The sequence below is a fragment of the Nycticebus coucang genome, chromosome 3 (genome assembly GCF_027406575.1).
Source record: "Nycticebus coucang isolate mNycCou1 chromosome 3, mNycCou1.pri, whole genome shotgun sequence".
NCBI classification, from domain to species: domain Eukaryota; kingdom Metazoa; phylum Chordata; class Mammalia; order Primates; family Lorisidae; genus Nycticebus; species Nycticebus coucang.
Window position 1 is genome coordinate 70,775,981 of NC_069782.1, and position 14,905 is coordinate 70,790,885.

General features: G+C 50.1%; 1 protein-coding gene across 8 annotated transcripts in view; it reads right to left on the reverse strand.

Moving 5' to 3' along the window:
- Positions 1-14,905, reverse strand: part of CPAMD8 (C3 and PZP like alpha-2-macroglobulin domain containing 8) — a 94,529-nt gene that overhangs the window by 17,877 nt on the left and 61,747 nt on the right. For all 8 annotated transcript variants that reach the window (XR_008379033.1, XM_053586181.1, XM_053586177.1 and 5 more), the window contains 5 exons: positions 10,585-10,636; positions 8,486-8,784; positions 7,626-7,851; positions 5,536-5,712; positions 1,309-1,390 (listed from right to left, as the gene is read on the reverse strand). Coding sequence is in view for 7 of the 8 variants with exons in the window: in XM_053586181.1 (XP_053442156.1) it covers positions 1,309-1,390; positions 5,536-5,712; positions 7,626-7,851; positions 8,486-8,784; positions 10,585-10,636 (836 nt within the window). In the remaining variant the exon portion in view is untranslated. The remainder of the gene's footprint in view (positions 1-1,308; positions 1,391-5,535; positions 5,713-7,625; positions 7,852-8,485; positions 8,785-10,584; positions 10,637-14,905) is intronic.

The following is a 14,905-nucleotide window of genomic DNA, read 5'->3' on the forward strand; positions in this document are numbered from 1 at the left end:
TCTCTTTCCCCCACTGGACAATGAGCACGTGGAAGCAAGGATCACACCTTCCTTGTTCCCCCAGGACTAAGAACAGGGCACATAGTAGGCACTCATTACTGAAGAAACAAATGAATGAACAAATGTGCATTAGGTATATCAGATCCCAATTTAAAGCTTCCTTGGATCTCTTAGGCAAGTATTTAGGGGAGGCACATGGGCTGAGGATACCATATGTTCATCCCATGGATTGGGTCCTGAGAAGGATGTGTGGTGAGAAACAGGCTCAGAGAGGTTGAGCATCAGATCTAAGGCCACACAACTCACACAGGACACAGCCTGGGTTTGTTCTGCTTCGGGGTAGCTGCCTTATGGTTACTGCACACTTGTCCTACATTATCCGCCGGGAAGATGTCCATGTTTGGAGACCAACAGAGACATTTCCCAGGGTGAGAGGGGACAGGGAAGCTGCTCGGCATCACATTTCCATGAACAGGGCAGAGTTTGATTTGTTGTTCACACTGAAGGTTTAGTCCTGAAAGATGCTGAAAACATGTGTGCTTGGTGGGGGGGGTGTCATAACTCGCTAATAATCCTGGCTGGTTAGGGGTACTCATTGCCCAGCGAGGGAGAGAAACCCTGTGCAAGATGTAACAGATCTACTGCTATACAACAAGTTACCCCAAACCTCTCGGGAGCTTCCAGCACTGATAAATTAAAGGGTGGTTTTCATGCCTACATGGCTGTAGGGGTTGATGGGGGCGGGGGGTATGACCTCCAAGGAGTCTGAGGACAGGAACAGGAGTTTCAGGGTGATCCATAGTTTCAAATGTACCCCACAATAACGCCTAGACTATGGTGGCCCAAGAGATCCAGAAATAGGACCTAAGTATGCCCAGAGCCCAACTGGACCCTCTGTTCCTGGTCATCCCTGATAGTCAGGGAAATGAGACCCCAGGCCACTTCTCCCTCAACCTAGCCTTAAAAGGGTGATTTGGCCTCTCACTCTCTCTCTGCACATCTCCCCTTCCTGAATTCAGTGGGTTTCAAGGAGGTCCAGAGGGTTCAGAGAGCCGGAGATGGGCTCCTGGTCATTATTATAACCACTGCCACAACAGCAGGAGGCGTTACCATAACTACCACCTGATCTGTCTCACACCCTGAGCCCCTGAGGCTGGGACCACCACGATTTTCATCTCTCAGCCAGGATCCCTGTCATCCCGGTGATCAGGCCCTAAGTGTCCTGGAGCCGCTGTGCTAGATGTGTGTGAGGCCATGGTGTTGGGTGGGGGAGCCTCCGCGGCCATGCCCGGGGCAGCGGGGACTCACCACATGCTCCCCGATGCATCCCGCTCCCCAAAGGCACTGTAGGAGCCGTCCTGGTGCTTGTAGGTCAGCTGCCGCTGGTAGCCTGCAGGGCGAGGAGAGGGGGCTCATCTGCTAAGTGTGCCAGCCCGGGCCGGCTGACAAGAGTCCCATACTACTCTGCTGTCCCCTACCCTAGGCCTCCAAAAGATGTCACACCAAGTCTGGGGTCCTTAGAACTGCCCCACACCCACAATTGGGGCCCTTCAAACTGCCCCCCACCACATCTGGGGTCCCTGAGACTGCACACACCCGCACCTGAAGCGGGGTGGTTACAACCTCCACTTCATTCCTTCCTTGTTTGCTGATGTCCCTTTGTGACTCCTGGTCACACACTGGCCCTCAGGCATGCCAAGGCAGTCCATGAAAGGTGCTAACTTGAGGCAGCACCCTCTGTCCCCAAGGCCAAGGACTGCTCCACCAGCAAGAGCCAGAGTTTGGCAAGCTTGGAAAGCAGACGGTACCAGCGCGGCTGGAACAGGGAGCTGGGGAGGTGGAGGGAGGTTGCCAGGCAGGCTGAGAGTTTGGCTTTACTGTGAGGGTGGCAGAGAGCCATGGGAGGTGTGTGAGCAGGGAAGGTATGAGGGGATATGTGTAGCAGGTGGACTACAGGGTCTGGACAGGAGGCAGGAGGGGACCCGTCAGGTGTGCAATGACGAGCTTGGACCCAGAGGTGGACTCAAAGGCAGGAGTAACCCTGTGGGGTAGGCAGGGATGCTCAGCTGAACATGGGGCATCAGGAGGAGGAGGAAAGGTTTAAAGCCACTGAGGTCTGCAGCCTGAGCATCTGGAAGGACGGGGCTGCATCCACAGAGAAAAGTGGCAAGAAAAAGTCTACTGGGTGGACAATATCACCCCAAATTCAAACCCACCCACAACCTCAAAATGGGACCTTATACGGGATCTTTGCAGATGTAATTGAGGTGATGATCTCAAGGTGAGATCATACTGGATTTAGGGCAGGCTTTAAATTCAATGACTGGCATCCTTATAAGAGAAAAGAAAGGGGGCTGGGTGTGGTAGCTCACACCTTTGGAAGGCTGAAGTGGGAGAATGGCTTGAGGCCAGGAGTTCAAGGCCAGGCTGGGCAAGACAGCAAGACCCCATTTTTACCAAAAACTATTTTAAATTAGCTAGGTGTGGTGGTGTGCACCTATAGTTCCAGGTACCCTGGAGGGTGAGGAGGGAGGATCACTTAAGCGTAGGAGTTCAAGGCTGCAGTGAGCTATGATGGCACAACTGTACTTCTGCTTGGATAACAGAGTGAGACCCTAACTCAAAAAAGAAAAAAGAAAAGGACTCAGTCACAGAGCAGATGGCCATGTGACCACAGAGACAGAGAATAGTGATGGGTGCACAAGCAAAGGAGGCCCAGGGCCTCCAGAAGCTGAGAAAGAGCCCTGGGATAGATTCTCCCTCAGAGTCTCCACAAGGAACCAGCCCTGGGATTCTGATCCCTGTCTTCCGGTACCGTGAAGAAATAAATTTCTGTTGTTTTAACCCAGAAAACTAATGCGAGTGGGTTTGAGGGGGGGAAATGGAGGCGGTTGATCTGGGGTTTGTTAAGTCTGCACTGACATCTGGCTGGCTGGACACAGGTCTAGCTGTACTAGGGAGGTCCATGCTGTCATTCACAAGCATGACCCTGAGTGAAATTTAAGTCTCTGAGCCCCAGTGGGTATGCCTGGCCCTGGATAGCTCGTGACCTCCCATCACCCAAACCCTCAAAATGTCAACTTGAGCCCCAACATCCCAGCCTGAGTGCACTTGGCCTTCCTGACAGTCCATGGTCAGCCCTCAAGAAGCTGGATTTTCAGCCTGTAGCAACCCCTGACTGTTTCTTTTACCATGTGAGAACTGTATGCTCTTCCTCATAAATTTTTTTCCTTTTCCTTTTCCCATCCATGAGAACAAGTGCTTCAAGACCACCTTTGGAGATTTTAGAGCAGAGTCACTCTCAAAACCTTAACTGCCATGAGTCAGGAACCCCAGACCAGCCCCCAGGAATCAGGGTGCCCATATGACTCAGTTTCTCCATCTGAAAGGGACTGGCCCAGTCTGAAGAGCTGGGTACCCACGGGTCCTTCTCAATGATGGAAATTTCCCAAGTTGTGCCCGTGAGGTGTCATCTCCCTTGGGCAGCAACTGGACTAACCTGGCTACCCCTCCCATTCCAACTCAGGGAAGCCAGGAGAGCCAGAGCAAACATAAGAGGTCCCAAGACTGACTTAACTTGCTTGTTATGCAGATTGGTAACTGAGGCTCTGAGAAGAACAGGCCCTTTCTTTTTTTTTTTTTTTTTGAGACAGAGCCTCAAGCTGTCGCCCTGGGTAGAGTGCCATAGCATCACAGCTCACAGCAATCTCCAACTCCTGGGCTCAAGCGAGTCTCCTGTCTCCGCCTCCCAAGTAGCTGGGACCACAGGCGCCTGCCACAATACCTGGCTATTTTTTGGTTGCAGCCGTCATTGTTGTTTGGCGGGCCAGGGCTGGATTCGAATCTGCCAGCTCAGGTGTATGTGGCTGGCGCCTTAGCCGCTTCAGCCACAGGCGCCGAGCCAGAACAGGCCCTTTCTGAGGACATAGAGCAGGTATCCACGACAGAGGAAAGGCTCCAGCCTCCCCCGTCCCTCCGCCATGAGGCCAAGTTGTACGGAGGGGACGGGTAAGGCACTCAGAGACTCTGCTCTCCCCTAAGAACCTGATAATGAAAGATGTTCAATGCTGTATTATTTCTGATGATGTTTGGTGCTGTATTAATTATTTCTGAAGGTGTTCAGTGCTGCTTTATTTCTGAATAACATTATTTCTGAACATCACACTGAACAGCTTCACATAAATTTGTGTTCAGATAAATTCTCTGAAGATGGTCAGTGCTGTATAATTATTTCTAAAGATGTTCGGTGTTGTGTTAATTATTTCTTTTTTTTTTTTTTTTTTTGTGGTTTTTGGCCAGGGCTGGGCTTGAACCCGCCACCTCTGGCATATGGGACTGGCGCCCTAACCGGTTGAGCCACAGGCACTGCCCTAATTATTTCTGAAGATGTTAGGTACTGCCTTATTATTATTATTATTTGAGACTTATTCTCACTATGTCACCCCTGGTAGAGTGCCGTGGCATCACAGCTCACAGCAACCTCAAACTCTTGGGCTTAAGTGATTCTCTTGCCTCAGCCTCCCACATAACTGGGACTACAGGCGCCCACCACAACACCCAGCTATTTTTTTGTTGTAGTTGTCAGTGCTGTTTGGCAGGCCCGGGCTGGGTTCAAACCCACCAGCCCCGGTGTATTGGCCAGCACCCTAGCCACTGAGCCACAGGTGCCGAGCCTGCCTCTGCATTATTTATCTCTGAAGATGTTAGGTGCTCTGTTACTAGAGGAAAAAAGAACTGGAAATACCCCCAATATGTGCAAGGAGTGAGTTCAGAACATTGTGCTCCATAAACATCTGTGATGGGCAAATAGTGTAGCTTTGAAAATGATTACAAACTCAACACACCCTGAGACCCAGTGATTCTACGCCTAGTTACCTATTCCACAGAGATGTGGATGTATTTTCACCAAGCACATCAACAAGACCCAACAGCACCCTTCCAAAAGCCCTGAATTGGACACTGCTTGAAGACATGCCTATCAACAGACATGCCAACTGTGGTCCTTCCTCACAACGGTGGGGGTGAGCTGACCACAGCTTCACGAGACCCCATGGACAAATCTTACACATGCGGCTCAGGGTGGGGAGAACGCTGCTTGATGCCACATTATAAGGCCCCAAGAGCAGCAAAGCTAATCTGCCCTGCTAGACAGCGGTAGTGAAGAGCAAACTCAGAACCAACAATAATGGGGGTGGTTTACAGAATTGGTTTTCTTTTATCTTTTCTAAATTTTTTTTTATAGTGCTGCTCTAGCTATTTGGAAAAAAAAAAAGTCTACCCTTTAAAAAGATGCTGTACCTCTCCCTGTGTCTTGAGCGTCAGCATCTGGAGTCTCATCCTAACGGCCAAGTATGCTGGGCTTCTGCAGACAGTGACCAGATCAGGGCCACTCCAAATAGTCTTTTTTGTTCAGTTCCTTTTGATCCCCACACCTGGTGTGTAGGCTGCTCCTCCCAGTGTTGTCCTCCCCACTGAGGGCTGAGTCTTCCTCCCTCCCTCCTTCTCCACTTCCCCAGGCAATTTTCCCCTCAATACCTTGTACCAGGTAGTCAGTGGTCTCTCTCTCCACCTCAAGGCTGAGCTGCCGGGTTTTCTGAAGATACTTCAAGACAAAGACATTGGGAGCAAAGTGGATCATGTTTTGCTCTCCACAGCCAAAGGGCAACCGTAGGAGGTTGTTGAGATGGTTCAGAGTTGGCCCCATGACGTCTCCTGGAAGGAAGGAGAAGAAGGTTGGTCAGCTGAGGCCGTCCCAGCTTAGCAGAGCTCAGAAATATCTTTTCACAGGTATGGGAACTCATCTATGCCCTAAACTGGCCACCCATCCTCTGACCACCAGTTCTGCCCTTAGACTAGACTGCATCTTCTGTCCACTTAAACCACCTGGCATCCCAGCTTTGGTGACCTTCTACACATCTCCTTCAGTGTTGCTTAGTTTTAACTTAGGCATTCTTTCTCTTGCTTTTCATTCTGTTGAATGTTTTTTTTTTTTTTTTCTTTCTGGCTTTTTAAATAGGTGCACTTAAGGCTATCCATTGACTCCTCAGTATGACTTTAGCCACATCCCACAAAAGTTGGTATGTCAATAGAGATATTCTAATTTTTTTTTCAATTTCCAATGCAAAATGTGATCTTCTCTTGAAGTATTTTAATTTTTCAAAGTTTCCTTCCATATGGGGTATTGTTGGTACATTCTAAGAAGTTTTTTTTTTTCTCTCTCTCTCTCCTTTTTCTTTCTTTCTTTCTTTTTTTTTTTTTGAGACAGAACCTCAAGCTGTCGTCCTGGGTAGAGTGCTATGGCATCACAGCTCACAGCAACTTCCAACTCCTGGGCTCAAGCAATTCTCCTGCCTCCACCTCCCAAGTAGCTGGGACTACAGGTGCCTGCTACAACCCGGCTATTTTTTAATAATAGCCATCGTTGTTTGGGGGGCCTGGGCTGGATTCCAACCCGCCAGCTCCGATGTATGTGGCTGGCGCCCCAGCCGCTTGAGCCACAGGCGCCGAGCCTCTCTCTCCTTTTTCAATTTCTGGTGTCTTATTCTTTGATCCCCTTGGCATTTTGTCTTCTTCTTATTGGCTTCCCTGTCCCAAACATTGCCAATGGGTCCTCTGGGATCCTCAATGTCCCCTGAACATGTCTCCCTGCCTGCTCGTCCTCGCCTGATGCCTCACTGAGGCCGTCATTGCCCCTGCAGCCTACTCCTAGGTTGAGGACTGCCTGACTACTTTTGTACCACCCTCCTCTGGGTTTCCCAGCTTCTTCTCCACTCAGGAACTGGCAGAAAAGTTCCAGCTTTCATCTCCTCTTGACCTCTGCATCCTCCTCTATACTCCTCACCTCCATCTGGACTGACCCCCTCCCACACCCACTTCTGACTTGCTCTCATGCCTCAGAATCATAAACTCCAACGTCATCTGATATGGCCACAACTGCCAACTTGGCTGGGCCCCAGAGCCTCTGCTCTCTGATGTCACAGAGCCCCAAGTTTGGGTCTGCCCATCTCCTTCTTGCCTCTTGTTCTCTCCTCCTCGGCTCAAACCCACCCCAAACTCTCTCCACCCTGCTGCCTGATGCCCAAGGCTGGATTGACCAGCTCTGACATTCTACTTCTGTGCGTGGGGTCCTGGAGACATTCACAACCCTAGAAATTCCCAACACTGCTCCCTAATCCCCCAGTCACAGCCTCTTACGCTTACTCAGCAACAGCTCAGGAGGCCTACCTCTCTCAGCAGGACTGCCAGGGCTCTCACTCCATACTCTGTACCTAGCTTTTGGCCTTCTTGAGCCTCTTCCCTGGCCCTCTTCTCTCCCAAGATTCCCCTCAGATCCCTAGGGGTTGCCCCACCCCAACCTCCAGGCAGGGCTTAGCAGGGTAGGTCCTGACATGCCATCTTGGCCAGACTGGGAGTCCCTTAAGGGCATAGTTGGAATCAGCTCTGGGGCTTCCCTCAGCACCCAGCACATGGCCAGACAGAGAAGCTGCTTGTTAGGTGAGTAGATGTGTGGGTGGAGACCCCAGGGGCATGGGTCCCCAGCAAAGGCTAGCTTGAGACTAAGGCTGGAGTGGACCTTGGCTCTCCGCCCTGCCCCCTCCCTAAGCCAGACTGTGGGGCAGACCCACCTATGATGGAGGCAGTGGCTCGCTCAGACCCAGGGATGGCGCCGTGAGGGACCCCCAGAGTAAAGGCCTCACTGTAGCTCTCGTCTATCTCCATCTTCCTCCAGATTCGGAATTCACCCATAGAGCCCCAGCCAGTGGAGAAACCAATGAACTGGACCTCTGGTGGCCACAGGAGGGTCCAGTCCACAATGACAGATTCGTTGGATGGCTCTGGACCATGACCCACCTGGGAAAAGACACCAAGGCTGTTGGATGCTGGCAGGAAACACACTATGACACTCAGGCAGTAGTGACACCAGCTAAGTGACTATGGTTAGAGCCCTTGGCCCTGCTCATAGTGTCAAGGAGTCAGAGGTGACAGAAATTAGAGGTAGTCCGGTCTGTTAAATGGCCATCAGGACACAAGCATTGTGCTTGTGGGTTCCAAAGTGATTGGCCTCCCTATAAATCTTTGAAATTTTGAATACGCTCTTCCCTCTGCCTGGAATGTTCTCTGTTCCCTATTCTGCCTGGTGAACTTCTATTCATACTTCAAAACCCTCTTTAATTATGTCCCTCCTCTAGGAAGTTGTATTAGCTGATCCTTTTATATATTCCTTTTGCTTGGCCTCAAAAAGAGGCCTGGCCTCCACTTCACCTGCTTATACCCACTCTTCTTTTTTGCCTGACCACCTACCACCTGTCTCTGCTCCAGATCTTGCTAATCTGGGAGGTAATTGACTCCACAAAGACTGAGCAACCTGAGGTGGTGCCCTGCTCACTCTCTCCATCCACCCATCAGAGCCTGGCACACAACAGGAAGCAAGAAATACTGGAGGAATATGAGATTTCCACGCCCCCCACAGCCAGTCCTGCAGTACCTGAATGAGCCCGCCATGCCAGCTGATCCAGAATGTTCTAAATTCATCCCAGGAGAGGATCTTGGCTGTGTAGGCACTGGCCACAGGCTCGCCCATCTTGCTGGTGGAGATCCATGACCTTGTGTTCTGATGCCCCCCCAGCACGATCTCGATCATGCCCGCTGTGTCCTGGGGCCCAGAAGACAAGGCCACACGGGCATCGTTGTGGGCTCGCACAGCCACGTCAAAATGGGTGAGGCGCAGTGGCCGCTGCACATACTGGAACTCGTACTTGTTTGGAGTGGAGATGTGGACTCTCTCTGGATGGAGGAGAGGAGATTAGGAGTTGAGAGGGCACCTGGAGGCACCCTGGCCTCCCTGCTGGTGCCCAGAGGTGAGCCCTGGGACCACGAAGGCCACGCAGCAGCAGGAGACATATGTGACAGGATGATACTGGCTTAACAACAGCATTGACAATAATGCACATGAGATAAAATGCTCAGGGACAAATCCAACAAAAGACCAGTGAGGTGCTGAAAACTGCAAAAGGCTGCTGAGAGAAACTGAAAACCCAGACCCGCATCAATGGAGGGCCAGACCGTGTTCACAGGTCAGAAAAGACAGTGCTATTGTAAAGATTTAATTCTTCCCCAAACCATCTACAGATTCAATGAAATCTCCATGAAATTCTAGCAGGCTTTTTGGGAGAAACTGCTAAACAGATTACAAACTTCATATGGAAATGCAAAGTTCCTAGGATTGCCCTACTTTGGTAAAGAACAAAGCTAGAGGCCAAGCCAGTGGTGGCTCACACCCGTAATTCTAGCACTCTGGGAGGCCGAGGTGGGAGGATCATTTGAGGACACAAGTTCATGAGCAGCCTGATCAAGAATAAGACCTCATCACTACAAAAAAATAGAAAAATTAATTCATCTGCACATCTTCCTCTGCTGCTTGTGTCTCTGGGTCACACTCAAGCCCACAACTTTCTGCTGACGTGACTCTAAGCTCTCCCCTCCCGTGACCCTGGACTTCTCGCCCCGGATCCCCAAGGACAGCCCTACTCCTGACCACAGCCTGCCCCTTCTTCTCTTGCTTGGTGCCTGCAACATACAATCCTGTGTGTTCACTCCCTTTGTGGCGGACACCCAGCCCTCACTCTGGCTTATGGCTGTCCCCAACCAGGACATCTCACCACCTAACCACCTATGCCCTCAGCCCCCAGGGAGGGCTTGTGTGCCTTTTGCAGTGGGAAAGCTGCCACAGTCCTGACCCAGCCAGGTGGCCCTGCGAGGTCAGGGGGAGGGTAAACAGGTAGCAAGGAAGTAGCTAAGGGCAGGGAGAAGGAACTAATTGCAGCTAGGAACCAAATTGCAACTAGGAACAGTTTCCCAGCCAGAACATACATAGTAAAAGTTCCTAGTGACCTATAACTGACCTAGAGCTCATTACCATCTAATTAAACCTGCGATGTAAACTATTATATAACCCCAACCTGTCAATTACCTCAAAGGCAGGAAACCACCACCAATTCTGCCAGAAGAAAGGTGGGACAAACTGGTGAACTTACAAAAGGCAGTGTGTGCTCACATTTGGGGTCTTTCTTTATTCATGCAGACTGATCCGTTTCCCTCTCTCTGGAATGTATTTTCTTTTTTTTTTTTTTGTAGAGACAGAGTCTCACTTTATGGCCCTCGGTAGAGTGCCGTGGCCTCACACAGCTCGCTGCAACCTCCAACTCCTGGGCTTAAGCGATTCTCTTGCCTCAGCCTCCCGAGTAGCTGGGACTACAGGCGCCCGCCACAACGCCCAGATATTTTTTTGGTTGCAGTTTGGCAGGGGCCGGGTTTGAACCCGCCATCCTCTGTATATGGGGCCGGCGCCTTACCGACTGAGCCACAGGCACCGCCCCTGGAACGTATTTTCACTCCGTGTAACTTCTTTCTTTACTTTCACTCTTTCTTTTATAGGATAAACTGTTTGTGTAAAATTGCTTTGTATTTGTGATCACTCTGTCATCAGACTGACTCAGTACCAGTACTGAGACACTGGGAGCCAGAGGCCCAGGGAACATCAGACCTAGCAGCCCCTCTTTAGCAGAGTGGACAGCAGGGACTCACCGTTGGGACAGAAGAAAGCACTGTATGTGTACGCCCGGGGGACTCCTTCAGGCTGAAACAGAGAGACAGGGAGAGCTGAATTCTGGGGTGGCAGGGGGCAAACAGTTGGCTCAGGGGAGCAGCAGCCTCCCCACCCTATGGAAAAGGCTCCAAGTCCAAACTACACCATCATGCCACCAGGGCTTGCAGGGCACCCACGGGGTGACACCAAGCTCACATGTGCACAGAGAAGGACTGGGGTGCCCTCTGCTCAGGCGCAGATGGGAACATTGAGGCCACACCCCCATGTCAGCCAAATGAAACTCACCAACGGCTTCTAGACTTGTCATGCTTTCCACACTGGCACCTTGCCCTCCTGGCCAGCCCTTCCCAGCCCTTCCCTCCCATTCCTTCTGGGCAGGGAACACTGAAGCTAGGCTTCTGGGATCTGAGGTCTCCTTCAACCCATGAAAGGGAGTCTGGGGTTGGCTGAGGACACATCTCTGTCCCACTCTCTGTCTGACACATCCTGATGTAGGGCTCTTCTTATTTATTTATTTATTTATTTATTTTTCCAGTTTTTGGCCAGGGCTGGGTTTGAACACACCATCTCCAGTATATGGGGCCGGCGCCCTACTCCTTTGAGCCACAGGTGCCGCCCTCAATGTAGGGCTCTTCTATACAGTCTCTTGCTTCAGCTTCTTCCCCAGATGACCCCAAATACTAGAAGGCAGCTATCTTGCTCTCTTACAAAGGGATTCCCAGGCTGGGTGTGGTGGCTGATGCCTATAATCCTAGCAGTTTGGAGGCTGAGGAGGGAGGGTTGCTTGAGGCCAGGAGTTTGAGGCCAGCTTGGGCAACACAATGACATCCTTTCTCTACAAAAATTTAAAAGTCAGCAGCTGAGAGTGGTGGTGCACACCTATAATCCCAAGGAGTTGGAGGCTTCAATGAGCTATAATTACACCACTGCACTTAGCCTGGATGACAGAGTGAGATCCTATCTCCAAAAAAAAAAAAAAATGTCCAGAATTTAATCTCGTGGGTTTTTTTTTTTTTTTTTGTAGAGACAGAGTCTCACTGTACCGCCCTCGGGTAGAGTGCCGTGGCGTCACACGGCTCACAGCAACCTCTAACTCTTGGGCTTACGCGATTGTCTTGCCTCAGCCTCCCGAGCAGCTGGGACTACAGGCGCCCGCCACAACGCCCGGCTATTTTTTTGTTGCAGTTTGGCCGGGGCTGGGTTTGAACCCGCCACCCTCGGCATATGGGGCCGGTGCCCTACTCACTGAGCCACAGGCGCCGCCCAATCTCGTGGGTTTTGATCTGACTAGCACAGCCCCTGTTGTAGGGCTTTTGATTTTTTACAACCTGTTTTAGCAGCTCCACCAGAGTGGTAAACTCAGGCTGGCCTGTCTTCAGATTACACCTCAAGTGGTTGACAAATGGCAGCTGCAGTTAGGTCTGGGGTCCCCCCTCATTGTTACAATGTCAGTTTTAGGTGTCAACTTGCCTGGGCTATGGATTGCCCAGACAGCCAAACACTATTTCTGGCTGTGTCGGTGAGGGTGTTTCCAGAAGGAATTATCATTTGTATTGGTGGACTGACTAAAACAGATGATCCTCTTTGAGGGGAAAAAAAGCAGATAACAAAAATACTGTGCCAGCCTGCAGTGCTCAGCAAAATTGTTATAAAGTATATTAAACGGGTACTGAAACAATTACTGGGCCCGAAGCACCCAGCACCTTCTTGCCTTGAAATGGCCAGCCTCAAACTGATCCTGCATGCTTTAGAGCTGTTTTGGTTGTCCTGCAGTGCCTTCTAGCTAACTGTAATACTAAAATCCCCACCTGATGAAAAGTTGCAATCTCATTAACATAACATGGGTTGCGTGGCAGCTGTGATGATGGTACTGTGCCTGCATGATTTGCTCTACTGTGAATGAGCAAAGATACATTGTCAAACTCGGCATTGCTTGTAGGAAAGAGATTTAATGCAGCTGTTCCCAACCTTTTTGGCATTAGGAAAGACCATTTTTCCTTGGATCTGGGGAGGTGGGATGGTTTGGGATGATTCAAGTGCATTACATCTCCATTAGATACTCATAAGGAGCACAACCTAGATCTCTCGCACAGGTAGTTTACAGTAGTTAACACTCCTGTGAGAATCTAAGGCCACAGCTTATCTGACAGGAGGCGGAGCTCGGGCGGGGATGCAAGCACTGGGGAGCAGCTGTAAATACAGTGGATGTTTCACTCGCTTACCCACCACTCCCTGCCTGCTGTGCAGCCCAGTTCCTAATAAGCCACGGACTAGTACCAGATGCCAGTTTTTGTGTGCAAAAAAAGTCCTGTGGAAAAAAGTCCTGTACCACCCAGATGCAAGCCCTTGTAAGTAAACCTCTAATAAACTCATCTAACTCACCAAGATGGACTTGACTGAATCATTCTTTGGTCTCTCAGCTCCCTCTCAGTTTGGGGGAATGGTTTTTTTTAATACTGTTTGGGGATTTTCCCAGAACATTCCCCAATGTGGGTGTGAGCACCATCCGATCTGTTGAGGGTCTGAATAGGCAAAAAGGCAGAGCAAGTTTGGTTTCACTCTCTGCCTGACTGCTTGAACTGGAACATCCATCTTCCACTGACCTCTGCACTCCTGGTTCTGGAATCTGTGCCATTGGCTCTATAGAGCTTAGGCGTTCAAATTACACCCTTGGCTTTCCTGGGTATTCAGCTCACAGAGGGCAGACTGTAAACTTCTCGGCCTTCATAGTTGCACAATCCAATACCTTATAATAAATCTATTCAACATATGTATGTGTGAGTATGTGTATACATAATAAATCTTATTCTTCTATGTATATTTATGTGTGTGTGTGTCTCCTATTGGTTCTGTTTCTCTAGAGAATCCTAATACATCCATTATTTGCTGGGTGACTTGGAGCTACTCACTCAACCTCTCTGGGCCTCCATTTTATCATCTCTAAAATGGGCATAAAGGTGGCACCGAACTCATATTTCGGTGAGGTTATTATGCTTTGGATGGGGCCTGGCACCTTCCCAGTGGTACTGTCAGTCAGTTGTATTTTCTCATTCCCACCTCCTCCACTCTGAGGCCTTCATTGAAACCATCTGTGCCCATATTGCTGCATGCAGGAAATGCTCATCCTGGTATCAGCCCAGGATTTCGTGTGGGAGTCTGTTCTGGGGTCTTGCCTCATGCCCCACATCTACGTGAAGCACCCTGCTACAAAATCTTTAGCAAAACTCCCAGGGTTGATACTGCTTCAGGCTGCGCTAAGCTGTTCACCTGCTGGGATGTCATCTCATACCCAACAGACCTGATGTAGTGGAGCCCATGGGCCATCTGCTCAGCCAGAGGCACCATGAAGAGCCCCTGAGGCATTGTCTGGGCCTCAGCAACCCTCAGTGTATGAGCCAGGTCAGGAAGGAGTTAAGAGCACAGGACAGGGCCCAGCTATTATAAGCCCACAATCATGAAAATGAGTCATAACACAGATGTCCACCAACAAGTGAGTGTATGAATGAAATGTGGCCCATCCAGCCAGTGGAATATTATGCATCTATCAGTAGGAATGAAGCCCTGATCCATGGTGCAGTGTGGATGAACCTTGAATGCACTGTGCTGAGTGGAAGAAGCCAGATGCAAAAGGCCACTTAGTGTACAACTGTATTGTTACAAAATGTCCAGAATAGGCTAGGTATACTGGTTCACACTGTAATCCCAGCATTTTGGGAGGCCGAGGCAGGAGGGCCACTTGAGGCCAGGAATTTGAGACTAGCTTGGGCAACACGGCAAGACCCTGTCTCTACAGAAACAGAAAAAATTAGCTGGGCATAATGCCATGTGTCTTTAGTCCCAGCTACTCAGGAAGCTGAAATGGGAGAATTGCTAGAGCCCAGGAATTTGAGGCTTCAGTGACCTATGATTGTGCCACTGCACTCTGGCCTGAGTGACAGCATAAGACCCTGTCTCTACAGGACAGGACAGGACAGGAAAGGAAAGGAAAGGAAAGGAGGAAAGGAAAGGAGGGAAGGAAAGGAAAGGAAAGGAAAGGAAAGGAGGAAAGGAAAGGAAAGGAAAGGAAAGGAAAGGAGGAAAGGAAAGGAGGGAAGGAAAGGAAAGGAAAGGAAAGGAAAGGAGGAAAGGAAAGGAAAGGAAAGGAGGAAAGGAAAGGAAAGGAAAGGAGGAAAGGAAAGGAAAGGAGGAAAGGAAAGGAAAGGAAAGGAGGAAAGGAAAGGAAAGGAGGAAAGGAAAGGAAAGGAGGAAAGGAAAGGAAAGGAGGAAAGGAAAGGAAAGGAAAGGAGGAAAGGAAAGGAA